This window comes from Rousettus aegyptiacus, unplaced genomic scaffold (assembly GCF_014176215.1).
Source record: "Rousettus aegyptiacus isolate mRouAeg1 unplaced genomic scaffold, mRouAeg1.p scaffold_m13_p_18, whole genome shotgun sequence".
Classification (NCBI taxonomy): Eukaryota; Metazoa; Chordata; class Mammalia; order Chiroptera; family Pteropodidae; genus Rousettus; species Rousettus aegyptiacus.
Genome location: NW_023416293.1, coordinates 3,792,430 through 3,820,326, shown reverse-complemented (window position 1 = coordinate 3,820,326; position 27,897 = coordinate 3,792,430). Strand labels below are relative to the sequence as shown.

At 49.5% G+C, this 27,897-nt stretch overlaps 1 protein-coding gene across 1 annotated transcript in view; it reads left to right on the top strand.

Moving 5' to 3' along the window:
* The first annotated feature begins 5,296 nt into the window (after positions 1 to 5,296).
* Positions 5,297 to 27,897, top strand: part of STUM (stum, mechanosensory transduction mediator homolog) — a 39,932-nt gene continuing 17,331 nt past the window's right edge. The window contains exon 1 of the mRNA XM_016157467.2: positions 5,297 to 5,498. Within this exon, the coding sequence (XP_016012953.1) occupies positions 5,297 to 5,498 (202 nt within the window). The remainder of the gene's footprint in view (positions 5,499 to 27,897) is intronic.

Sequence of the window (27,897 nt, the reverse complement as noted above, 5' to 3'; positions counted from 1 at the left end):
GGGGCCTAAGGAGTCCCTGGTTTCAAGAGAATGCACATCTGCTCGATTTCAGCTGCCTTTACATCCCGAAGGCCTTTGCTGGCAGGGATCTCCTCTCTCTTAACAGCATTCTGCAGTTTTCTTGGCAACCTGGTCTGCAGTCCCGGCCTTACCAACTTTAGAAAAGTGTACAACTGTTTGCATAAGAAACAGGACTTGCCAAGGTAAAGTCCTAGTCTCAGCGCCTGCTGTCGGGCTCTTAAAGAGACAGTCGTCTCCTCCCTGGCTTCCTAGAGCTCATCGTCACGTGTTTTTCTCACGTCATCAAGACTCTAAATTCAGCATGGTAATAATTCTTCTCTTGCTCCTTAAAGACTGCGGAGGGCAAGGAGCAAGATTATTTAACAGGAGCCCCTGTGCTGGCATTCAAGCGTGGGAAGTACAGATTTCAGATGAGGATCAGCTCTGAGAATGAAGGCGAGGTCCAGGTGGGCCCTGCGGGTGGGCGCTGACCAAGAGTGGAGGCTAGGGTCGCAGAAATTAGACAGGTACAGGCATTTTGTCCTGTTGCAGGATCACAAACAGTCTGGAACCCATGGCGAGAGCCGGACCTTGACGTTCACAGGCTGGAGTCAGAAAGGACAATCTAGAGGGAAGGGAGGCCGATCGCTGGCATCTCTCCCCTAGAGAAGGCCTGAGCCTGTTTTAAAGCCTGAGTAAGTCAGACCCACCCAGGATCATCTCTCATTGATTAACTTAAAGTCGACCGATCAGGGATTTTAATCAGATCTGCAGAATTTCTTCACCAAAGCACCTAGATTCATATTTGGTGAAGTACTTTGGAGGAGGTGCATGTATGTTACCAAATGGCCTCTGCCTCTTTTCTGTCCTCCAACTCTTGAGAGAGGTTATTATCACCTGTTGCCCACCCCAAATGGAAACAAATTAGAAAGGGAATTCTGGGGACTGTAATTCGGACTTGACAAGTCGATACGTCAAAAGCCATCAGAGCTATACATTTTTCTCCGCATAAGCTACATTCGAGTTGGGTTTCTATCACTTGGGATGAAAAGGCTCCTGATTCATTTGCCATTTCTTGCGTGCCTTACGCATATTATCTCACTCATCCTTACACATACACAAATGAGACAGGTATTATTTACAATTTTGGAGACCGAGGCTCAGAGAGGTTAAGAAGATATTCAAAGACACCTAGCTCTAAACAAAGTCTGTCTTCTACTGCCAGGGCTACAATGACAGTCTTTGCCAAAAGGAGCCGTCCCTGATAGTGTATGAATTACTGGTACAGTTTGGAAGCTGACTTTAGCAAAATCATTATTATTTTTTTTTTCAGCTAAAAGAGAGCCAAAGAGGTCCTTTAATCAGCTGATGACAGAACAAGGCCAAGAAACAGATTTTTATCTTCACGACCCGATGCTTGGCCTAGATGCGTTATTCGGTGGATGCACTCAGCCGTTGGCTGTTTCCTCTGTCATGATGGTGTTGGATTTTTTTGGGGGGGGGAGATTATTTTTGAAGGTTTTAACTTTTATTTAGAGGCCCCTTCCCATTGGAAATATCTGAGGTCTTAAATTCTCCTTCAGATCTCAGCCCGGTCACAAATGTCAAACGATGTGCTAGGACCCCCTTGCGAGAGTGATCAAGAAAAGAGAGAAAGCACAAATGAACAGTTATCAGGACTGAAAGAGGGCGCATCGTTATAGGTTCTACAGGTATTAAAAAGATAGAGGATATTTTTACGCCAACAAATTCGGCGGCTTAGATGAAAGACAAACGCCTTGAAAACAGATGCAGGGGGTGAGACTTTCGAGCTGGGACGCCAGTGAGCTGCACCCCTGAAGTGCCAAATCCACTGGGCACTTCGGGGGTCTTGCTGGACCCCTCTGTGGCATTTGACACCGCTGACTGCTCCTCCTTAACGATCTTCCTCTTCTGGCTTCCACGAAACTCTCTTAGAGTTTCCCCTTTTAAACCGCTTTCTTCCTCCACCTTTGTGCTTAATTCGCAGTCCCTCTAAGCAGCCCTCCTGGGCCCTCTGCTCAACTTGTTCCATATTTGTGTGCAGGGCTCTAACTACCACCTACCTGTCCGCTGATGGCTCCCACGTCTGCAGCCCACATCGCTTTACTGAGCTCCAAATGAACTAATATCCAGTTTTCTGTCTAGATGATTGTCTGTGCCGGTCGACAGGTGCCCACCACCCCTCGGATATCTTCAGACCCTCCAACTCGACTTTTCCTCTTTGTGAATAATATCCAGTTTTCATTTGGGAACGATTCCTCCCCCATTCCCAATCCACGTCCCCTCTCATGAGACCCCACCTTTACCCGCTCCAATCTGTCTTCCACACTGTTAGCTGAGTGGTCTCCCCTCAAAACCACATCTCATTTGGGAGGCTTTAAAGCCAGGGTCCAAATAATTCTTTAACCTTGCTCCATTGAGAGGTGGGGTGTCCTCCATTTGAATCTAAGCAGGTTTGTGACCGCTTCGACCAATAGAGCCCACAGAAGTGACACTGTGTGACTTTCCCGGTTAGGGGAGAAAGGCCACGCAGCTCCCACTGGTCCTGTAGTGCTCCCTGTCTGGAGGCCCCCGCTGAAGAAATTTCCCCTCGCACCCAGCCACCATACTGTAAAAAGGCCAAGTCACATGGGGAGGCCACGTGTGAGGCCCTAGCCGATGGTCCCCCAGCTGAGTCAGCTTTCAGGTTATCCCAGCTCAGGCGCCAGACCTGAGAATCCTTTCGGAAGTGAATCCTCTAGCCAGGAGCCATTCCAGCCGTTTGAGTCTTCTCAGCTGAACCTCTAGACGCAACGGAGCTAACGCCTCAGCATGATTTGTCCATTTTTCAGACCCACAAAATCTGTGGTCATAACGAAATGGTTGGGCCAAGCCACTCAATTTTGGGTAGTTCGTTATATGGCACATAATAGTAACTGGAGTGTCCATGCCACACCGCGGCTTAAAATGTTCCAGCGATCCCACATTGCCACCAGGATAAAGTCCAAATTCCTTTGACCTTCGTTACCAGGTTCCTGCCCACCCCATCAGAGCCACCTCCTGTCCCTGACACAAGCCCTGGTCCCCCAGACATACTGCAGTTCCTGGAACGTTCCCTACTCTTCTAGGCTTCCATGCCTTTTTCCATGCTGTTCCTCTCGATGTCTTTCTGATGTCCAGATATTAAGTGAATCATCTGAAGATAGGGGGACATAAATCCAGTTCCTTCCTTGAAATCCTTTCTTCCAGGAATAATAGTAGTGTTTGTGCAGCCTTAAAACAGCTTAGATGCTATGCAAAAGAATATTTTAAAAAGTGGGTTATTTTCTAGGTGTCTGGGTAGAGTTGCAGTGGTACAGATGGATTCCGGAGCCAGATGGCCTGCATTCCAATCCCAGCTCTGCCATTTACTAGTGGGTGACTTCATGCAAGTCTCTTAACCTCTCTGTGCTCTGAGTCTCCCATCTGTAGACTGGGGTAATATGTAATACTCCATAGAGTCGTGGTAAGGATTAAATGAGTTAAAATGCATGAAGTGCTTAGAATGGTGTCTGCAGTAAGTGCTCAGATAAATCAGCGTTTAAAACAAAATACGTCTCCTGCCACAGTTAACTCCAGTCGCTGCTCACCACCTTCTGTGGGAGACCTCCCCGGATGCCCCGCCCCCCCAGCTGGCTTCGCAGATGGGCCCATGTTTTCTCAGCACCTTCGGCTCCCTGGCTCCCTACAGCCGGGGCATTTGTCACTGTCTGTAATTCTATCGCTGGGGCCGTTAGTATCCTTCGGTTCATGTATTAGATTCTTGAAGGCAGGGAATTAATTACGCCTTCCTCTCTCCTCAGAAGCTGAGTCATAGTAGGCCTTCGATAAATGCGTATTAAATTGAATCTTGTGTTGATTTCACCATCACAGTATCTCAAGCCTAGAAAAGACTAAATGAGTTCTAAGCCATACAGGTCATTAGTGGCTGACTAGAGATTAAAACTTTAAGTCCTGTTGACTTCTGACTGCCAGACCGAAACTGGTTACTCTGTGTGTGTGTGTGTGTACCAGTATCACTACTAACTCCTGCGGACCACCTGCTTTTGAAATTATTTTATTCCGAAACCCATAAAATGATCCATGGTCTTTGGACACCCTTGGTCTGAGCCCCTGAGCTGTTTTTGGGTCATTCAATCACTCTTATTCCTGGAAAGGGAGGATTACTGTGAAGGAAGTGGATATAAATCCTTCCAATTATTCTGACGATTTGCTGAATTTCTGGATGATTCCGATGCCTTGAACCTTATGACGTAAGAGGCGGTTGCTTTCATGGGTTCGCTTTTCCCAGGTGTGGAGGTGAGGGCGGCGTTATTGAGAAAATCGGCTGCCGGCTTCAACACGCACGGCCCAATCCTGTCGCTTCTACCAACTGCCCGTTGTCAGCACCAGACGGCGCTGTGTCGCCGCGGGCTCCTCAACCACCACGTCGAGCACACCGAAGGCCCAGGGCTTTCTCCGGGACAGTTCGGGGGGTAGTAGCATCCAGCATGCCCACTTCCCGAGAGCAGGCTCATTTCTTTCCGCTGTGTGCGCGCCCCGTTTTAACGCGCGCCCCATTTTAACGGTCTCATTTTAACGACTCTTGCAGAGACCTGTTTGAAAAGCTGTCTCCTGCTTTCAGCTCTATTACCGAGCCGAAGACCGCTTTTACTCCGTGAAACAAATCCATTTATATCAGAATGAGTTGAAGGCCCACTAGGCGCGTTCCTTGGCCTCGGGCTTCCTGTCCGAGCGCTCTGTCCATCCTCCAGATTCAAGGCCCAACTCGCGATGTCCTTGGCGGAGGTTCCCTCTCGGGTCACTAGTCTGGGGAGGGCGAGGTGCGTTCACCCCTCCTGGCATCAGGACAAGCGGCTCCCTCTGTGTGCCTCGTCTACTTTCGTCCCTTGGCCCTGATTTGTAAGTGGTATTTTTTAAGGGGGGCGCGGGGCGGAGAGAAGGGCGGGGAAGGGGCCCGGCTGGGAGGGGCGTGGGAGAGCTGTCACCGAGAGTCGCGCCGCCCGCTCCGCCCCTCCGCCGGGGGCGTGGGAGCGCGGCGCGGCGCGCGGCAGAGGGCCGGGCGCGTGGGGACGCGGGCGTGCGGGCTCCTGGCGAGCTGCGCGGCACCCGGAGCGCGCCGGCCGCCTGAGCTGCGCGCGGAGCCCGCCGCCCGGAGCCCGCAGCCCGGAGCCCGCAGCCGGCCGCCCCCCGCCCCCTGCGAGCTGGGCGGCAGCCCCGGCCGCGGCAGCCCGGCTCCCGGGGAGCGCGCCCCGCGATGGAGCCTTCGCACAAGGACGCGGAGACCGCGGCGGCGGCGGCGGCGGTGGCGGCGGCGGACCCCCGCGGGGCGACCTCGTCCAGCGGGGTGGTGGTGCAGGTCCGCGAGAAGAAGGGCCCCCTGCGCGCCGCCATCCCCTACATGCCCTTCCCAGTGGCGGTCATCTGCCTCTTCCTCAACACTTTCGTGCCGGGACTGGGTAAGACGCGGCGGCCGTGACCCCTGCGCCCCGGGACCAGCTGCGGGAGGGCGGGCGGGGAGGCGGACGGGGCAAGACCCCGTCGGGTGGCGCCCGCCGGGGGCAAGCGCGCCGTCCGACGCTCCCAGCGCCCCCTGGCAGGTGGCAGAGCGCGCGGAGCGGGTGCTCCCGAGGGCGGCGCCGCACCGGGCTCCGCGTCCCGCCTGTCACCTTCTCCCACCTGTGGACGAGGGTGTCCGGCCGCGAAGAGCCAGAAACTTTGCCGGGAATGTTGAGCCCGTGGGCGGCGGCCGGGACGGCGAGGCTCCACTCCAGACGCCCCGCAATCCTGCCCCTTCTCCGCGCCGCGCACCCTCCCGTGAGCCCCTCCACCGAGGGGCGCGGGGGCCGCGCAGGAGCGGCGCTGGGACCGCGCGTGGCGGGCGTCCGAGCAGTCAGCCCGGCTAGGGAAAAGGGGGGACAACCGGGCTCAGGAGACGCCCCGCAGCCCCGCCTGCATTTGCGGGGCGCGGACCCAGCGGGGGTGAGGGCGCTTCAGCCACAGCCTCCTCCGCCTCCTTCCAGAGCTCCCGCGACTCCGCCAGCACCCACTCGGGGCGCCAAGGGGATGCCTGTGGGTGTGGACCGCACGGGGCCAGAGGTGACCCCAAACTCCCTCCCATCCCTTCCGTTCCTTAGAAAGCAGAGAGCTCGCCGATGTAATTCTGTGTCGGTCTCTGGCTGCCTGGAGGGACCCTAACGCACTCTGGTCCCAAATTTTACAGCAGAGGCCCATCACAGAGATAGAGAAGCCGAAGGGTGCGTAAGAGAGCGAATTATAAGTTTTCCTGACCCTCCCGCTTTTAGCCCAACCCTCAAATCTCCTCACCCCTCCCCCGCTCCCGGCTTGTCTCTCTCTCTCTCTTCTTCCTGCTCGGAGGCCCCCACCCCCAATTCCGCGCGTGATGGGGAAGCAGGCGCTTGCATGCCCTCTCCGGGAGCCTGCTCTAGCGCGCCAGCCAGTTGCCAGCGTCTGGCTCCAAGTTCCCAAGAACCGAGGTCAGCTGGAAGAGGTTTTCTGTTGTACTTTGGCCTTTCTCACGGCCTCCATCTTAGCCAGCTGAGCAGGGAACTCTGCAGCGCTGATGGCCAGGGTCGCACCCGCCCACGCAGGTCGTGTTCACTTCGCCTTACTTGTCTTTCTGACTGGGGGGCTTAGGTAGCCAGGGCAGCACATCCCTCCTGAAGGGGAAGTTCCGTGGTCTTCCTCTGTGCTGCCCCCTTCATCGATGCCTCCAGCAGCCGAAGCTGGTCCTTGCCATCAGGCCGGCTCTTTGCACATTTAGGAGGCCGGCAGATGTTAAATTAGTTGTGTCAGAAATTCTCCTGCTGGAGTAAAAACACGCTGCCTGTTCTTCTCTCTGGATGTGAAGGCCAGGAGCAGGATTGTGCCTCGATTCCACTTTTTAAAAAATGTTCCCCCTTAAAGTGGTGGAGTAAATGCCACCCTATGGTCTTTTGAGTGCCAGGTGAGAGTTGTCTGCACCAAGGCCCTGCGGGGTGAGGGAGCCACCCCCAGGAGGCAGCAGCTGCCCACTGTTCTCCCCTCTTGCATCTCACCTGGCTAGGCACCTTTCCCACCCTTAGCCCTGTGGCCACTCCCCCTGGTCCCGTTCCCTGTGGCCCCCTTCTCTGGGGACCTAGCTTTCCTCTCTTCACACTTCCTTTTGATAGATCAGAATCCTGTGGAATTTGGGGGTGACAAACCTTTCTGAGAAGCCAGTTGAAAATAAAGGGAAAATTAAGTAAACTACAAAAGTAATAAAACAGGTGAGCCAGGAGTGTACAGACTTCTGAATTTTCAGTAACCGAATCCAGGCATTTTTTTTTTCGTTTTATTTCGGTTGTCATTGTAGAGTTGTCTGGATGCGCAGGCCCCTGCCTCTCTCCACACTGAAGGGGGCTCCTGATCCTTGGTGCTGCTTGTCATCTGTGGACCAGGGACGCCTGTCTCTCTGGGTTGCTGGGAGGGTAGGATAAGATACCGGAGAACTCAGGGGTCTGGCACACAGGCAGCGCTCCCCAGAGTGTGGGGGGGGGTCCCTCTTGCTCTTCACTCTTCCGCAGAGCTGAGCACTGGTTCAGCCTGGGGGTGTGTGCTGGGGAGTGCTCTCCCGGACCTTTCTTATGAGAGTCTGTTAATCTCTCTGCTCCCCTGGACATACAGTGTAGTGTAGTCCCTGATGACAAAGCAGCCCAGGCAAAAACTTGTAGGTGGTCTGCCCCACTCCCCCGGCCACTTCTCCAGCTCCTCTTGGCTTATCTGAAGCCCCCGTGAAAACTGAATATTCACGTCTGGCTCTGCCATTTGAGAAAATGCAGCTGCTTTCAATGCAGTCACGCATTCATTCCACAAACACAGAGCACCCAGCACATGCTAGGCACTGAGGATGTGACCATGATTAAATCAGTCAATATGTCATAGACTGTTGAGGAAAATTGACACAAACTTTGTTTACCTTCAATAAGTGCCGTGATGGCAGCAGGAATAGTATTTTAGCCGCAGTAGCAGGTGAGACCTTGCTGAGAATATCCATCGCGTGGACCCAGCTCTTCCCATCCTCACTTCTCTCCCACTTTCTGGAAAATGGGCAGATCACTGGTCCAAAGATCTGTTTTTTTCCTGCAAGCTTCATTCCCTACAAGCCTTCTCTTCGTTTGCAAATCGGAGGAGAGTACAAGTGCTGGGGTGAATGAAGGTGCATAGTTTCTCTGCCATGGAGAAGCCCAGTCCTTATAATACCGTGGTGCCTCCTTGATCCGACAGTGCTGTAGATAAAGCGTTCATACCATAAGAGAACCATTTTCTCTCCCGGGAGCAAACGGGAAGGAGAAGTGATTTACGATTGCTCTGACTCTCCATTGGAACAATACAAAGCAAATTTTAAAAATGGGTAAAGAGAATTGCCTCCAGCCCTATTCAGTGACACTCTGCTAATAAGACCACTGCCTGTACCTTCACAGTCCACAAGTAGGGCACTTATAAGGCTGTACACTGTCACTCATACACGTAATGAGAGTTCACTGTTAGGCCCCCAAATGACCAGAGAGTTTGTGTATCGGTCAGGGGTAAAATTCCACCTTTCTGTTTAAAAACGATCTCTTTCCGATTGACTTGGTGAAATGAAAATGTCGATAACTCCAACAGTGGCAGGGAAAGTGGGGTGGAAGGGAGCCTGCTTCGGCCGTTAACCATCCACCCCACTGATGTCGGCCATCCGTCCGCTGCCTATTCAGAGATATTTAATTTATCCACAATGTACCACGTGCTCTTTGACACTCAACGGAAGGCTTGCTTCCCCAGTAAGAGCGTCACAGGCTGGCTCAGCTTTCTCTCTCTCTTTCTTTTAGACCTGAGGCTCTAATTGATGTTTATTATGTTGCACCTTGGGGCATCTTTTGTATTATTGACTTTTTGGTACCGTTTAAGAGTTTATTCTTCGGCTATCTAAATGTAAGTCTCTTGAGAGCAGTAACCACTTTAAATTTCTCCTCGATATAGTATGTTATTTTTAAATGCCTAGTAACTATAATTATACTCTATAGGAATAGACATTACAGATCATCCGGGCCAAGAGCTTAATTTCATATATCAGTGAGGCAGGCCCAGATGTGGGGGTTTATATCCAGGCGAGGACCAAGGAAGTTTATTTCCTGTTTGACCATTTTAAGAAAGTTATCTGAGGATATATTTTAGCAAAATGACAGAGTAAACCAAGAAAGAAGATATGAGATCCAGGAAATAGTGGATCTAATTCAGGGAGGCCATGAAAAACAACCCCAGGATAGAATAGTTCAGCAGGCCTAGAGAGCAGTCAGTTTTCATCACAATGGGAAGAGAAAGGCTCCAGGAAAGTGGTCTCCGAGGATGGTGTGATACTCTCTACTCTATTCCACAGAGTAGAGAGTATTATTGGGATTCTGCAAGAAATTAAAGCTGTGACTAAGAAAAAAAAAAATAACAGAAAGTAAGCAAGAAAAATAAAAAGTAATTAGTAACTGCAGTAAAGACAAAAAGCTATGCAAAAGCATTAGGATCCCAGACTGAAGGAATCTGCCCAATTAGATCAGGGGTCAGCAGGCTTCAAAAAGAAGAACAGAAAGATTCCAAACAATAAATAGAGTGAGACAGAATTTGGAGGATATTAGGGAAATGGTGTCGAAGGCGCATGTTTCTTCTACTGATAATAAAAAAGAAATAATCAGCAAGTTCAGGGAAAACAAAAAAAAAATGTTCGTGAATGGCATAGCTCTACTATAAATTAAAATGTGGCCTGATTTTGAGCAGGTGGTGGGAGGCTCTTTTAAGCGATAGGGTCTCTCATTGGAACAGTGGTGCACACTATGAGCTCTTAGACTCTCTTTGACTCTGCAATGAAGAATATTTGCTTAGTCACAGCAATATAAAGGGCTGTTCAGGGGTTTTTAACTTCTAAAACCAAACACAGACAAAGCACTGAGAACTGCTTAATAATAGCTATGAAGGAGGATATAAAGATGTTCCACCTCGACAATATAAAATGAAGAGCACAGCTTATAGAAGTTGGCAGATAGAAGACAAGAGAAGAGGAATTGTGATAGATTAAATTATCATCCCTGATTGCTCACTGTCCTCCCGTGGCTGGCCACGCCTCCTGTGGGACGGGGATACTTCTGTCCCTGCCCGTCGATGTCAGGCTTGGGCACGTGACTTGCTTTGGTCAATTGAACATGAGTAAAAGTGACATAAGCCATGCCCGAGCAGACACTTTAAGAGGCATTGTGAGGTTTTGTCATTGTTCTTTTCTCTGTCATGAGAATGACAGGCCTCAGATGGGGGCTGCTCTTCAGCCTGGTTTCCAGAATAAAGAGGACATCAGAAGCAGGATGTGATATGCCGTGTGAATGAGGAATAAAGCTGAGTTGCCAAGATTTTTCTGTTGTTAGTGTTATTTTCCTGGCACAACCCTCCAAAGCTGACATGTAGCGTGTAGGGCAGAGGCACACATACCCCCTCCTCATGTAAAGTGGGGAACTGAGAGATCCTTTCTGTAGTTGATACAGTGAGAAATAAAGGTTACCAAGGTAATCACTAGTTGAACTGAGATGGTGACATGTTGCGACGATGGGACAATAGTAATAACTGAGATAATGCAGGGACAAGAGTAGAACGGAGTCGAGGGCTGGTGTAAGTAGACTAACTCTTATATTTCATGGTAGAAAGTCAATAAATGATGTCTAACGTTGATGAAACCTGAAAGAACAACACAAGCATACTTTGGAGGTTAGAAAAAACATCAGTAAGAATTTCCACCCTTTCTGGCATCAAAACTGTTTCTTTGTCGACTGGCTCATTCCCACAAGGGCACGTACATACGTGTGGACATTGTCTCCCATCTTTTAAAAATAGCCTCTCTCGATCCCGCGTCCCCCTCTGCCCATCCCTCTTCGCTCCCCGATACAGCTCGGTTCCCCGGAAGAGTTGTCTGGGTTTGCTGTTGGCAGTCGCCCTTCCACTTACTCTTAAACCCACTCGAACAGTGCTTCGCCTCTGTCGCTCACCTAAACTGTACGAATCACCGACCACCTGCAGGTCGCTAACTTCTCCAGTGGTCAATTCTCTGTCTTCATCTTCCTGGACCTCTCAGTAGCATCGGACGCAATAGTCCCTTCTCAAAATGCCACCTTCGCTCGGCTTCTGGAACACCACCCTCTCTTTGTTTTCTTTATATCGAGTTCCCTTTGCTCATCTCATCAACCTCCCAACTTGGGAGATCCCCAGGGCACTCCATCTCCTTGATGTTGATCTTCTCTTTGACTTTGATCTCTTTTCCGCCTACACTCACTCCTTTAATGATCACGCTCAGTCTCTTGGCTTTCAAGTGCATCCTCAAATCCAGATCATCAGCTCCGACCTCTCCCCTAGACTCCAGTCTTAGATTCAACCGACTTTTCAACATCTCCCCATGGAAACCAAAAGTCATCCTGGACTTAACGTTCCTAAAACCTAACTCCTGATTTTCTTCCCCAAACCTGCTTCTCCCTTATCTTTCCCCATCACAGCAAGTGGCATCCTTCCAAAAGCTCAGGCCGAAAACTTGTGCTCATCCTTGACTCTTTTTCTCATACACCACACCCAATCTGTCGGGAAATACTCTTGGCTCTGCTTTCAAAATCTATTCAGTACCTGACCACTGCTCACCATCTCGCCTCTACTTTACTGGTCCAAGCCTCCATCCCTGAATGATTGCAGTGGCCTCTTAAATGGCTTGCTTGCCTTTATCGATGTCCCTTACAATCTGTCCTCCACGTGGCAACTAGAGTGATCCTTTTAAAACACAAGTGAATCAGATCATGTCACTTTTGAGCTGGAAACCCTCCAATGGCTCCCATGTCACTCAGAGTAAAAGCTCAAGTCCTTATTTTGACTCACGAGGCCCTAAACCAGAACTCCCCCTCCCCCATAAAAAAATCAGCTACAGATGTAATCTAAAATTTTCTAGTACTCATATTATAAAATGTAAAAAGGAACAGGTAAAACTAACTTTAACAGTATATTTTATTTAACCCAGAATATCTAAAATATTTTCCTTCAAAGCATATCAATATAGAAATTATAAATGAGATATATTTCTTTTTTTGTGCCGCACATTTTCAAAATGCAGTGTAAATGTCACACTTACCGGATATCCTGGTTTCGACGCGCCCCGTCCAGGAGCTCAGTAGCTCCGGTGGCCGCCACACTGTGCGGCTGCACAGCGTGTGTCCCCTCGAGTTTCTGAGGTCCTCTTACGCTGCTCTCCCTCTCACGCACTCCGCTCCAGCCCCACGGGGCTTCTTTGCTGTTTCTTGGATTTGTCAGAGGCACTTTCTCACCTCAAGGGTTTCGCATTTGCTGTCCCTTCCACCTGGAGTGCTTGTCCTGCAGATGTGGCTCTCTCGTTCACGTCCTTCGGCCTTTGCTCAAGTGTCACCAACTCAGTGTGTCAAAACACCACAGACTGGGTGGCTTTAGCATCAGAAATGTACACATCTGAGTTCCTGGGGATTAGGGCTTCAACATATGAAATTTCGAGGTGATACGATTGAGCCCATAACACTTTCTTGGATGATCTTACTTAAAGTTGCAGGTCTCTCTCTCCTCCCCAAACCCCCTATCTTTCCCTACTTCATCTTCCTTACGAGCACTCTTGCTGTCAATTCTACTGCGTATTTCACTTTTTTTCCTATTATGTATGCCCCACCCCCCACGTTCTGGTGTTCCAGAAGCCAAGTGAAGGCAGTTTTTGTTTTTGTTTTTGGTGTGTTTGTTGCTCTACCCCTGCACTCTAGAACAGTTCCTGGATCATAATAGATGCTCAATAAATATAAGTTGAATGGATGAGTGAATGAATGAATGAACGAATGAATATATATGCTCAAACCAGAAATAGAAGTGGTTGCCTTTGGGAGAGTGGGCTCAGAGCAAGAAGAGCTGGGATAGGGCACTATTGCTTTTTATTAAAAGCCCCCCTTCCCCCTATTTAATTTAAAAAACTGTATGCATGCATTACTTCAATTTTTTTTTGAAGGATAAGAATCAATGCTAAGGAAAGAGAAAGGGCTTTCATACACTCTTGATAGGAAAGTAAATCGGGACTTTTTTTTTTTTTAATGAAAAACCATTTAGCAATTATATCAAGAGTCTTAAAATGTTCCTACCCTTTAATTCAGTAATTCCACTTGCAGGAATTTATCCTAAGGAGACAATCATAAAACATGGACAAAAATTAATGCATAAAGATGTGCCCCAAAGCATTATTTACAACAATGAAAATTGCAAGCAAACCCAAATAACAACCAGAGAAGCGTAGTTAAATAAATGATAGCTATTCATATGGTAGAATGTTACACACCCATTAAAAGGGTGTTTACACAGAGTTTCTGATGATGTAGAAATTTTTAAGGCATAAGGGAAAGAAAGTGAAAATTATGCTGCCAGTACGACGTCAAATATTTTTTATTTCTTTGATTCTAAGGCATCTTCTTCCCCTACATTTTGGATATTTCTGAATTAGAGATGTGCATTAGCATTGATATCCAAAGAAATAATTTCCTTTTTTCTCTTTTCCCTAAAAACTTGTTGCTAAATTAATGATGTTTTACAGTCAATGTCATCTTAAACCCAAGAAAATATAAGGTAGGTAATAGATAGATAGATGGGTAAGATACTGGAAAGAAATACATTAAAATGTTAACAGGCTGTGGGAATATGGGTGATTATTCTCTTTTTTATATCTCTATATTTTAGAATTTTTCTAAAATGAGCATAAAATGTATGACTTTTATAAATAGAAAAACTAAATAAACATTGTTTTGAAAAAACACCCTCCTCAGGGGTTATGGTGCTCTAATGCAAATATGGCCGTGTTTTGAGAGCGGCGAAGTGCTCTAAAGTATCTGGGATTGCCATGTCTACGCCCCGCTATGTCTACACACCCCGTCTGCGTATACACTGCAGGATCATTTACAATCCGATGTACAAACGTCACCGTGCCAAGTGTTATCATGGGCGCACTCAAGTGTTGTCACTTTCGGAAGCTGAGTGACACCTGCTCCATGAGTCTCCCGTGGGGTGTATGCCATCATGGGTTGGACCACAGCCTGGGTGGTGACACTTTGGGGGGTGACCGAATCAGTTTCAATAATGTAAATAGCCTCCATATTTCTTCTGAGATGTTGCGAGGAACCGCGCTGCTGTAGGGAGTGGACGTGGTCCGTCAGCAGATGATACGAAGGAAGTTTGCGTTTCGGTCAAGGGCAGATCGAGTGCTGAGCAGAGGACAGGGGACTTCTGAGGGCCCTTCCGCAGCAGGCACCCCCCAGACGTGCACTGTTCTCGTGCCGAGTGCCAGGTCGGTGCTTGAGCTGCGATACGCAGTCACAGAAGGCGTGGTCCCTGCCCTCGAGGAGCTGACGGTCTGCTGGGGAGTGGACCGTGACCAATGCAGACAGCGGGGTTGTGCTTCAAGGAGGAAAGGAAAGGACGGCCGTTGGGGGCCACCCACTGGGTGCACAGTGGTGAGAAAACGCTTTCCCAGCAAACACGGCTACTGGGGAACAAGCATCGGCTGAACAGAGTGACCCGGAGGGCACTGACCTAAGTGACATTCCAGTTCCCTGTCAGATTCGTAAAGCCGCAGAGTGTGGCGGGAAGTGCAGCGAACTAGGAGTTAGGAAGCCTCAGAACTCGTTCTTCAGTCGCGTGGAGCTTGAGCGGGTCACTTAACCTCTCGAGGACTCGGTTTTCCATCCATAAAATGGATGTAATAATCTCTGCTTGGCCACATAGCAAGGTCATTGTGTTCTGTTGACCATAAAGCACTCCACGGTCAGAAAGGGCTGTCACTCCCAGCTGACGGCAGCAAAATTTCCTTTGTTCCCAGGATCACTCTTGGGTTTTTTTCCTCAGAGTGGCACCTGAGTTGGCAGGAAACCGGGAAACACTTCCACCCTTTCCAGCATCCTGGGTCCACGCGACTTCCGGAGCCAAGACCTGGGTGTCCCTGCTGGGCACTGACTGACCAGAGCTCACACTCCTGACATGCTGGGGGTGAGGGGCCGAGCACGTGTTCTCCAGGGCTTGGTCTACACCCCAAGGGGAGGTCTGTCATTATACTCCTCAGACCCCGGGCCTGTGTGAGGGACGCGTCTCTGAGGCTGACTTTACAGTTGGGTAAGAGGATGTGGGGGAGCGTCAAACTGGTGAATGCGTGTGTGTGCACACCCGACGTGCGTGGACACACACGAATGTCCCCACAAAGATTTACCTCCTGTTGTTTTACTGTGAAAATTAGAGGACTGTTCCCAGGTTCGAGTTTTAACAGACCCCCCCCAGGGAGAAGTCCGTGGCTGCTGGTTCATACAGCCCCGAGGCACCCTTGCTGGGTTACAGCCTTGAAGTCCCATCAGCCGGGGAGGCGGGGTGGCCTTAGGAGGATGCGCGTTAGCACAGGACCTTCCTAATGACACTTAGGCGCTGGGCTGAGCGCACTTTCTCCAATCCACGGGAATAAGGGATGTTTCTAGGGAAAAGCTGAGTCAACAGTGAGGAGACAGTATCTTCCTTACCGAGAGGCAGAACGCAGGAATTAATTATGCATTCATTTTATGAAATTTCTTAAATTACATTGAAGAAGTCATTTTTCTCGAAAGGAATGAAACGACGCGCGACCGAGCCTGCCCCGGAACCTGAACTGTGTGGCGAGTGCTGGAGCCCAGCGCTCGGTAGACTTCGGTCTGTGTGGACTGAGAAATTGGACCCCGAGGCCAAAAATCATCTGGTGTTTGTGGAGAAGAGCCTATCCCCAAACTCAACAGAGATCGTGGTCCAAGGTTCCCACAAGGCCAGGTAGCTTTAGGGCCATTCCAACCCCTTCCTTTGACAGATGAGCGGTCTCCGGTACCCAGGCTTCTACCCACAGTCTCAGCATCGCTGGCCGGAGGCCTTCCTGCCCACCGCAGCATCTGGCTTGTAGTCGATGGGTTATTACTATGTTAAATTCAGTGAGTGCACCGGTGTTTTATAAAGATCTGGCGAAGGCTGTGGAGGACGACATGTGACCTCTCAGATCCCGCCCCCTGGACCACTGTCTCCTCACGACTCAGCCTTTGTCCCCCTCCGATATCTTTGTTCAGATGTGTTTTCATACCACAAACTCTTACAGACTCTTCTTTCAAAAAGTATGGCAAATTCCCTCCCTTGCCCTGTCTTTTAATCTTATCATTTGACCGCGCTCCTTCTGAACCTGGGAAGCTTAGTGTGGCGAACACATGTTAAAGTGGGTGCTTTTGAGGAAGAGTCATTGCTCGGGGACCTTCGAGTCGCCGCCGTCTCAGTCCTGCCGGTGCAGGAATCCCATCCCAGAAGGCGAGGCCCGCATCGGTGCCACAGATGGGCGAGACGCAGGCAGCCTGGAGGCTTCCGGAACACACATTGTTTGGGAGGTTGTCATATTTAATTTTCTATTTTGTTTTAAAGAGAAGCATCTCACCAAGAAGGAAAACTTTCTCAATGAAAACATCATAGCATGGAGCCAGTGGCGGAACTTGCAACTGTTGCAGAGGTGGGGAGAGAGCCCCTCCTCCCTCTGGGGACCTGTGGCCTCTGGCCCCACCTGCGAGTGTTGCATTGGTCTGAGAGTGTCACCCTCAGGCCCAGCTGCGAGGGGAGCACTGACCGCAGTTCAGACGGACGTGAGCCTTGCCGAGTCCCAGCTCAGTGCGGCTGTGGTATTAACATTTACCATTTCACTACAATTTCTGTGTTAGCAGATCAAGCGCACCTCTGCTCTGGTCTCAGCTCGGATCGTTTATTTTTTCCTTCTGCTCTGAAATCTTCAGTAAGTTCCCCATTGTCCACAGAGCCAAGTTCATCTCCCATATCGGACCCACAGGATTTAATGAACTTCAACTCTTCCCGTCCCTTTATTCGGTCGACCTGGGCTTTGCCGAGGCGCTGCCCATGTGTTTGCTCCTGCTGCTACTCCGCCCAGAGCTCCCTGCCCCGCTATCGTGTCTAAGTCCTACCCAGCCTTCGAGGCCCATCTCCAGTGCCTCCTCGCCACGCCTTCCTTGACCACTCCCCATGGTGAGCTCCTTCTTCTTGCGACTGTCAGGCCACTTAGGACATGTCTCTTGTTCTCCTTAAATTCTAGTTCTTCTGTTATTGTCTTAATCCTCTTATCCTTGAATCGTCTCCTTGAGGGGAGGTGCTACGCTTTCCCCGGCTTCCTACGGGGCCCAGCACCTTTCCACTAGGTATCTGCGGAGGTAAAGGCACGTATGCGTACTGACTTCTGGTTGCGAAGGCGGAGCCCAGAGAAGTTCTTGGTTCCTTTATCCTAGTGAGCCCTCACCCATAGTAGGCTTTTGTGCCACTTCTCAGCCTTTGTAGCTCAGAGGGAAATAAGGGACAGAGTTCTCAGGGCTGCAGGGACTCACTGGGGACAGTCATGATGTAACTGAGAAGAGCCAGGCTATCATCCATCCATCCTTTCAAGTCGTACAGCTAATGACTGATAAGTGGGAGTGGTAGAATAGTGGAGGTTATCGATCTTAGTAAATTGTTTTAATAAAGATAGGTTTGGCCAATAGCCATCACATTAAATCTAGGGGGAATTTTTGATGAAGAGCAGGATATTAGCATGTTCTTAAAAGTGTCTCTCCACAGAATGCTTTTCTTACAAGAGGAAAAATCATGCAGTGGAGAAACCAGAGAGCGTCTTGGCTGGATAAACAAAGCAACCTTCCCTAGACCTCGAAAACACTGTGCGAGGTGAAAGAAGCCAGTCTCAAAAGACCACATATCGTATGATTCAGTTGATATGAAACATCCAAAACAGGCAAATCCTCAGACACAGAAAAGAGCGGAGGAGGGAGGACCTCGGGTGTGGTTGCTAATGGCTATGGGGTTTTCCGAGGAGTGATGAAAATGTTCCAAAATCGATTACAGTAACCGTGGTATAACCCTGAATATACTACGGCCATTGAATTGTTAAATGGTGAATGTTATATTTAGGATGTGAATTTTATCTCCAGAAAGTTATTAAACATTAGCATTACCGAGGAGGGATGGATAGATGTCACATGCCTCCTGAGAGGGACACACATCACTCGTGCAATTTTCTGACCGAAGGTGCATAACCTGAATCAGTTCGTGAGGAAATATCAGAAAAGCCCAAATTAAAAGGCATTCTACAAAATACCTGGCCTGTATTCTTAAAATATATTGTCATGAAAGATTTAAAAAGGTTGAAAATATGACAACTAAAGCAAAGCATGATCCTGGATTAGATCCTGTACTGGAGGAAAAAATACTGATAATGATATTCTTGAGATAATTAACAAAACTGGGGAACATGGCTATAGATTAGATACAATATATGCACATTACATTTTTATTTAATTAATTTATTTAAATTTATTTACTTATTTTTTTTTATGGTGACATTGGTTAATGAAATCCAATAAGTTTTAGCTGTATACTTTAACAGTAAGGCACATATATATTCACACTGTGTGTTTACGTCCCATAATTAGATTTCTTTCCGTCACCACGTATTGGAGCCCCTTAGCCCCATCTACCTCCCCCCTCCCCCCACCCACATTACGTTTTTTAAAATTGATAACTGCAATGAATATATGAAGAGTACCTGTGGTTTTTGTAAACACTGAAATATTAAGGAATAAAGGTTATTCACAAATGGTTTAGAAAAAACAATATGAAGGGACAAAGATAGAATTATAAAACATACAGTAAAATGTTAAAAACTGGCAGTCTGGATAAAGGGTAGACAGGCATTCTCTGTGTTATTCTTGAAACTTCACTGTGAGTTTGAAGGTAGTTTAAAATAAGAAGTTAAAAAGTCATATGGTTCAAAACCAGACTTACTCATGTAGCTCAGGCCTAGCGATTGCATCTAAATCTAACTTACTGTGTCCTAAGTGAGTTGCACCTTCTTTCTTAACGCTTAGGGTCTGCCGGCTCTAACTAATTCAGGGGACATCCGGGGCCATTGGAAGAAAGCCATGGTACGAGGTGGCATTGGCTTGCAAGGCCCAGACCCCCAAAAGCGATTTTCCCAGGTACCCCTACTATTTAAAGTCCATGGTCACAGCAAAGTTTATTGTAGCCACCCGGCAGTGTGATCTGTCCGTCTGCTTGGCTAGCACAGGCTCGATTATAACGGAAGTGAGTTTCCCAGGAGGCTGAGGCCAGTGCCCCAACGAGCGTCCCCATGGCTGGTTGGGACTGAACGGGCTGCATTTGTAGCCGTCCTTTGGGGCTGATCTGGAATCTGCACACGTCAGCCAGAGCTGGAGCTATTTGGAGAATTCTTTCTTTTCTTAGTTATTCCTCTTTTTGACATCTCAGTGTGGAGTCCAAGAAGCATTTATGGACTTCGAAGAAATCAGCCTCAAACTAACAGCCAATGACCGTGCCATACCAGGAGAGCGTGGCAGAGCTGCCCCTTAGCCTTGGCTACTCTGAGGGTCACGTGGATTGAACACACGAGTGGACTCTTTCTGTGGCCTGACTCGTAATCGTCTTAGGCCCAAATAGCTGGGGTTTTAAGGCTCAAGGCAGAAAGGGGAGCAGTAGAAAATGCACCAAAGTTCAAAAGTTGGGCTTGACCAGAAGGTTGGACTGGTCTTAGGCCTCAGTCTCTCAGACTCTGAGTCCGATCTATCCTGGGTAGAGAGCTTTGAGAATCCATCTGGACTAAAAGAAAAGCCATGGCTTTGGCAAGACACCGCGTTACTTGGGCCCACTTTGGGGCAGGACTGCTGTGGGTTTCATTTTCTCTACTTGCTTCTCATCTAAGCCCAATGCACCTGATGTTGCTGTATGTTCTAGATCTCCCGGTGAGGGTTCCCCTGAGGGCTGCAGAGCTGGGTATGCCCTGTGTCGAGATGCTCGGAGATGAACCAAAGCACCCCTTAAAGACAGCTCCGGGGAAGGCAGTGTGTGAGCTTGCATTCCATTGTTTTGTATTTTGTGTGGGGTTCCCCACCGACCAACCCCAGACAGCCTCTGTTTCCTGCTGGGACCCCACTGGTACAGAGACCTTTGTTTCCAGTGCTCCACTGGGCCGTGGTGGCCCTAACTCGCCTCCTTGGCACCTCTGCAGCCCCGCCCCGCCCCCTCTCCTGGCCCCTTTCCCCTAGTTTAAGTAAAGAAGTTGGTTGCTAGCACAGCCTTCCTCCTGGAAGCTGCGGAACAGCCGGTCCACGGAGCCAGCGCTTCCTGCCGTCTGAAAAGCGTGGGCGTCCAGCTTCCAAATGGCTCTCGGGTGCTCGCTCGTGAGATGCCACGCTCCCACGTGGGCTGAGGGAGGAGGCAAGGCAAGGGAGGGGCAGGGGCCGAAGAGGACCCGGAGCCCGAAGCTCCGGGTGGTGGTGGTGGTGGGCTCCAAACCAAGAATCCTCCTGCTTTTTTCTTTATGGTTTTTCATGTTCTTGCTGAAGGACAGGCACCAGCCCAGGCTTCTCCCTGGGCAGTTTTGGTCCCTGGCGCTCGGCTCAGAGGTCTTCAGTCTGTCCTGCCCAGAGCATTCCCCAGCCATAAGCCAGGGCTCTGCGCTCTGTCTTCCCAGGAAACCCAGGTCGCCGGAAGCTTCGCCGCCCCAGGAACCACTGTCTCCCCTTCCCCTTGGAAGCCTTGTTCTTTCCTTCCTGTTCATCGCTCAGTCCACCTTTTTCCTTCTCCGCACCCCCCCCCCCCGCCCCCCACGTGAGTCTGCAGACTGGCCACCCTTCGAGAACTAGCTCACCATTCGCAAGCGACTTCGGGGTATTTCTCCATCCTCCTGGTCATTTGGGGAGATGCAACATCTTCCCAGCCTGTTTGTTCTTGTAACAGCCCTTCTGCCTTACCCCTCCTGTGATAAAAAAGATACTGAAAGTAAATCACCATCTCGGTCCAGTGCACTCTCTGCTCCATGGACCCATCGTTTTGCTTTTTGCCCCTCATTTTTTTCTGCTCCCCACACCTCTTTGGAGGTGGAGATGAGCTGAATAATAAAATGGTCTGTCACATGGTTTGATTTTTTTTCCTCCGCTCACAACAAAAACTTCCGCTGTTTGAGTTGTTAAAGACCCAGCGATTCCATGTTATGAGTAAGAGTCATCGAAAAGCGCCTAGCACGTTTCAAGTCTTTACAAAAGGCACCAAAATTTAGCGCATCATCTACTTAAAAGGCTCCCCTTTGGTAGTCATACCAATTACATTTTTAAAAAGCAAAAAAGTTCTGGTTGGATACTTCTGAATCTTCCCCCCCCCCTCCTGTGTGATCTGTGTGCACACTTCTGAGAAGCAGGTCTTATAATAGAGATTCAGCCAGGCTAAATCACAGCAGCAGAAGCTTATGCAACTGCTGAAAACCTATGAGTTAAAAATGGAATTGTCTTGCAGAGTGGGAAAGGTAATAATATCAGTGATGTGAAAATAGAAAGTAAGAAATTAGTATTTCAGCAATTCAGGTCTCTTTTCTGCACCAGAAGATCTTGGTGTCATTTTCCAGAATAAATCGAAAGTGCAACCTCTTATTAGGAAAAAAAAAAAATCCAACTTTGGTTTCATAAATTCAACCCTCTGTCCCCAGTTAATCCAGGGTTGGGAGCCCTTTTTACTGACTTCTGGCCATCATGTTACAAAACATTTTGTATTTGTTAGAATCTGTATGTTCACTAATGCCCATAAGGAAACAGATTTTAGATTTTTCTAAGTGGGTTTTAGTAATTTGCTATTTTAAAAATACTTGTGAGACCTTTACAGTTGCCATGGCGATGTAATTTCCATAAACATGATTTTTGTGGGGAGTTTTGCACATCGAAGGCTGAGGTTGATATGCAGCGTTGGGGGGAAGTAGGTGGCGAATTTGGCAGCCAGTCCACTGCCGCTTCCCTCCGATGCTGCAAATCCGATTCCGAGAATCCGTGTTAGGGCAGAGACTCGGCTCTCTAAACAATACGATTGACAGGAGAGGCTTCTGGAGGGTGGACCTGGTCAGTGAGAAGGAAGTCGGCCTGCTCCCGGGGGACCGACACTGTTGACTAGGCGTAGTGGATCGTGGATGCTCGCTCCGCTGATCAATGGTCCTGTCCAGGTTGGAGTGACCTGCAATCTGTCCCCAAACTTTGGTTTCATAAAACCTTTGAGGACCAGACACCCTGGAGCTGCCCAAAGGATGGTAAAAGAGCCTGAGGGTTCTATTTTTCCCTTTTATCCAGATTTGTAAAAAAAAATAAAATAATTATAATAATAATAAAAAACACCTCCCATTTAATGCACAACACTGCTAAAGTGTTGAACACTTGCCATGGAAAATAATCAGAAATAAAAACAACAATATTAATATTGGCTGTTAAACAAAAAACAAAACAAAACAAGAAAACATTGAATAAGAAATCATTTTATGGTCACCTTGAATGCCAGCGGGTGAGAAAAAGCAGATTTAATTAGTAAAAGAGGCAGATGGTCCCAGTGGCACCAACCTTTTTATCAGTGATGCCACTCATTTATTTTAGTTCGAAGAGGGCCTTCGCCATTAAAGGTTATTTCTCAGAAAATAGATTATGCAAAGAGATCAAAGGAGAAGCAGAACAAAGAAGAGAAAATTTTCTAATAACTAAAAACGTTTTGGAAAAAAAAGAAAATGACCTGTAAAGGGAGTTAAAGGCAGAAGTGTGTCAGGGTGAGCTAGTCCCACCCTGGTAAGCCTGCCGGGCGCTCGGAGCCAGGCGCTGCCGAATTGAGCACCCGGGCACAACCGAAGGGTTTGAATCATACAGAATTATGAATCATAAGGGATAATAATTACTAGAAAACCATTGTGTTGACTGTTATAATTTATGTAGTGCCGGAAATTCAAACGGGGCCGCCCTGAGGAGGACGTGCCAGACTTCCTGTCTGACAGAGGGCTGCTCTGCATTCCTTGAAAGCCCAACTTCATTGCCCGGGAGAGTTGTGTGTGCACATCTGGTGTGGGCATGTGTGAGCCTGACACCCGGCATGTACATACATGTGCGAGCCTGTACACCTGGTAACGTGTGCACGTGAGGGCCTACACACTGGTGCCCCAGATGTGCTCAGGACAAGGGCATGTTCAGAGTTTGCAGAAGTTCGAAAGGCACCGAACACCAGCTCTGCTGCTCACGGTTCTATGCTCACAGCGAGACGAGGCCAGTGGTCTGTCCAGTCTGCAGACACTGTGGCTGCCGAGGCTGGTGACTTGTTTTTTTAAGTGTGTTCATTGAAAAACAGTGACGAATGAGAGGCACGAAGGGACATTTTGCGCTTCTGGAGTAGCGAGGTTCTGGGCGAGGCTCACTCTGAGGGTGACCTGGGCTGAGCCCCACTGAAGATGCGGGATGGAGAGCGGGTATCTCTGTGCTGCGCCTTCCCTGCCCGGGACCTGGGGATGTGATGACCATCAACCCTGGGCGGGGAGACTTGTCTAGGACCAGGCGGCCGGCTGCAGTGATGCCCCCCGGGGCTGCTCAGAGGGCTTCCCAAGCATTTTTGTTTGCCCCGAAATGGCCCAGATGAATCTGGCGTGGAAAGTGGCTCACGGCCCCGTCCCGCGTGGGAATCAGAACCAGAACGGTGCCTGCAGCGCTGCTCCAGACTCTTCCCGTTACACACGTTTAATTTAAAGCTTTCTTTCCTTTCTTTCTTTCTTTCTTTCTTTTTTTTTAATAATACTTCGGTGGCAGGCAGCTCGGCGGGGGGGCTGGTGGGCGGTAGGGAGGAGGAGGTAGCAGCCGCTGGGCTGGTGCCTTTCTGCCTGTTGCCCACTCTGGCGGTCGCCGCCCCTGCTCCGGGGAGGAACCCACGTCCCTGACCGCGGGCGAGTCCCAGGCATGCAGTGCCGTGGGGAGCTGTACCCTGGGGAGCTGCCCTCTGAGATGCCCCCCGCCCCCGTGCTCCAGGGTGCAGGAAGGCCAGGCCCCCTGCCAGGACCAGAGGAGGGAACAATTAAGAAGAAGCAGAACCACCCGGCGCACCGCCCAAGGGCAGGGGCCTAGGAGGGGGCGGTCGGTCCCCCGTGGGCTCCAGAGCAAAGGACATTTGATGAAAGTAGAGTCAGGGATCCAGAATGCATTTATTCATTCGTCGTGGGGTCCCTGAGTCCTGGGGACCCTTTTCCGGATCTAGCTTCTTTGTTTTGTCGGCGGTCTAGATTCCGCCCTGTGACGTGATAGCTGTGTGACCTCGAGCCAGTTACGTAACCTCTTTATGCCTCAGTTTCTTCATCTGCGAAATGGGGATGGGGATAGTTCCCACTTCACGGGGTGCTTTTGAAGGTTCTACGAGCGATTCCACGCATAGCGCTTGGATCACAGTGAGGACGACAGTCCCTCCTCCAGCTCTAAAGCATTTTTTTTCCTTTAACCTCCCCTTTCCCCGCCGCTCTCCGGCCTCTGGTCCCACTACTCTACTCTCTGCTACTAGAGTCTGTTTTTTTTTTTTTTTTTTTAGATTCCACATGTAAGCGAGATCATGTAATATTTGTTTTCCTGTGTCTGGCTTATTTCGCTTAGCATCGTACCTCAAGTTTCATCCATGTTGTTGCAAATGGCAGGATTTCCTTCTTTTTTAAGGCTGAAAAAGATAGATATATATATATCACATTTTTTAATCTATTCATCCATTTAGGTTGTTTCCGTATCTTGACTATGATGCTGCAGTGAACATTCCCATGTTCAGATATCTCCTCAAGAGAGCGGTTTTGTTTCCTTTGGGTATATCCCAGAACTGGGATTGCTGGATCATCTGGTAGTTCTATTTTTAACTTTCTGAGGAAACTCCGTACTGTTTTGCATAATGGCTGCGCCAATTTACATTCCCACTAACAGAGCACGGGGTTTCCTTGTCTCCCCATCCTGACTAACACTTGTTATTTCTGTTTCTTTTTCTTTTCCTTTCGATAACAGCCATTCCAGCAGGTGTGAGGGGATGTCTCATGGTGGTTTTGATTCGCATTTATTTCCCTGATCCATTAGTGACATTAGCATCTTTTCATGTACCTGTTGGGCTTCTCTGTATGTCTTTGGAGAAATGTCTAACCATTTCCCGTGCTCGCTTAAAATGTTTTTTAAATTAAATATTGTTGTTATCCTTGGCACTGGTATTGGGGTGCAGCCGGCCCTCCCACGCTAGCCCTGAGAGGAGCCACGCCGTGTGCAGCGGTGGCCGCCGGACGGCAGGCGAGTCGAGGCAGGACCAGCCCTCCTCGGCGCCGCGGCTCCAGGCTCTGGCCCAGGGGCTGGCTCATCTCTGGTGCTCAGTAACCTGGGCACAGAACGCGGCTGCCGTGTGGTCCTACACCGCGGTTCTCCAGCCTCGGCGTGCATCCGGGTCCTCTGGGAAACCTGTTAAATGTCGAGTCCCTACTCCCACCCTCAGAGAGTCTGATTTAGCAGGAGTAGGAGTGGGGCAGAGCTGGGGAACTTGCTTTTTTGCTTTTTTTTGTTTTTGTTTTTTAAAGAACCTGATTTGAGAAGGGTTTATTCTTGGGACCCTCAGTCGGTGGCACTTTGTGTGCTTCTAAGCTGGGGCTGGGGGAGAAGAAGGAACCCAGGAGCGCCTGCTACCAGTGGTGACCTGCCATGAGGCCCTTTCTGCCTTTGGGGTTGTGGGGGACAGTGTTCCCCTGAGCCCCAGCTCTGCGCTATCTGGTAGAAATAGTGAGGAGACTAGAGGCTTCCAGGACAGAAGCGAGGTTAGATGTGGTCTGAGCACATTAAAATTGGAGCCACGCTAAGGGAATGGTGACGTCGGGTCCCCACGAGGAGCCTCCAGAAGCCCTGAGACAGGATCGCAGCTCACTGGTCGCTCGAGGTGTTTCTGCATATCGGGGCTTCTCTTGTCCCTTTGTCTGGAGCTGGTCCCTCCGAGGAGGCCTCCTTCATGAGCCCCCTGCTCCCAGTCTGCGGGCAGCTTCGGCCCTGATGGTACCTTCCTTCCTGCCCAAGGCCATTGCCCCAAATTCTAAAAGTGGCTCCCCCGGGTCATTGGAGCAAGTCATTGAATTTTCCTGGAGGCTCAGAATGAGGCTCTTGGAAACCAGCTGTTAGTTTAACTCAAGCAGCCCACGAGAAGACACAACGGAGTCGCACGAGGGGGAATGTGTGGAGCTGGGTGCTTAAAGAAACATCTGGGATTTGTCTCTTAGCAACAGGGCTCATCCAGAGCTCTCCGGCAGTGTTGGAACATCCAACGATGCCCACAAGCACCATATCAAATGCATTGAACATCTAAGGAGTAGGAGAGACTGTCTGAGCATAGCGCCGGTAATAGGTAGAAAAACTCAGAACTCTGAACAGGTACAGCCAGTCAGTGGTCGTTGGTTTAGACTAGAGAGCTCCAGGGGCCAGAAAACGTCCTAGTACCTCATGTCATGGTCGCCAAGACACCCCCCTCTGCCTGGCTTCCTTATGGCCGGCAGGGCAAGCATCACGGGGAGGGCTCTTCTCTCCTGCCTCCCACCTCCTCCGGCATCCGGGTCCCCTGGACCTGCTCCCAGCGTGCAGTCAGATGGCCTTCTTTATGTAGTTTGTATTTGAAGAATGGCAGGTCCGAGCCCTGGGGGAAGCATTAGGGAGACCCAGATCTAGAGGTTCTGGGCCTGTTTTGGCACTATTGATTGGACCCTTTAGCAGTATGGTAAAGCCTTCTCAGAATAATGTTTTTTTTTTTTTTAAATGCATTTAATACATAGAATTACAAAGAAAACCAACGATACTGAAAAACAATTATCAAAATATCAAAAAAAATTGTATATAGAAACACTGTACTTCTATTTTAATGTATTAAATAAGAAGATCCAGCAGCGGGTTAAATAAACACCAAAATTTTAAAATAGTGATGAGCGTCAGTGGTATTTGAGAAACCTGCTTCTCAGCTTCAGTGTGAAAGGAAATGTCTGTGATTTCTACTGGCGACGAAGGCCAGGGTCCGCTTCATCAAACATGATTATGGCCGCTGCCTAAATCTATCACGAAAGGAAATGGTTAAATTGAGTTAGGTTAGTGAAGATAAAGAGATAATTTTTTTCAGTCCCAGCTCATGCAGCCCCAGGGTTAGGAGGGAAGGCGAGGGCCCCTTTTCCTCCTTTATCCTCCTGCTTCTCACTTCTGTGTACCCGAGGTCTGCCCACCAAGCCACGGCGCTGTTTCCAGAAGAATGGTAACCAATGCGAAGTAGGCAAAAGTAACAGGTGACCAGACGGAGCAAGGGATGTGGTGACCTCACGTAACCGTGTGTGTATGGGGGAGACAAGGGTGGGGTCGTTACTCTAGAGTGGAGAGAGCTGAGCGGAGGAGGGGGGACCGTGGTGGCCGTGACTGGACTGCAGGTCAAGAAAATGGACAGGGTCTTAGAGAAATGGCCCCTGACAGAAACCCGAGGCAGGGTGGAGGAGTTTCCTTGGGGAGTTATTCATTTTAGTTAATAGATTTTGGCCCATAAGTCTGGTTCCTGTCTCTCATTCTTTGCCCTGGGTGAACAGAGAGCATCTTTTTTGAGGGAGACAGGGGTGGAATGTTCAGAAATCCACCATGGAGTCGAGGAGTCTAAACGTCCCCAGGGCTGCCTCTGAGCTGGGGCTGTGCAGGACTCCTGAAGCCCCGGCGGGTGGGAGTCAGGCTGTGGCAATGAGCAAACCAGAGAGACAGAGAGGAACAGGGCGTGGGGCGGGGTGCGGGCGGGTGCCCGGGGCTGCAGGCCTCCCAGCCCTCCAGGGAGAGGCCTGCCCTGCACTCATGGGGGACAAGCGAAAAGAGCGGGTACCCCACCCCCATCGTGACGAGCGGGGCGGAGAGTGTCCCCAGCGTC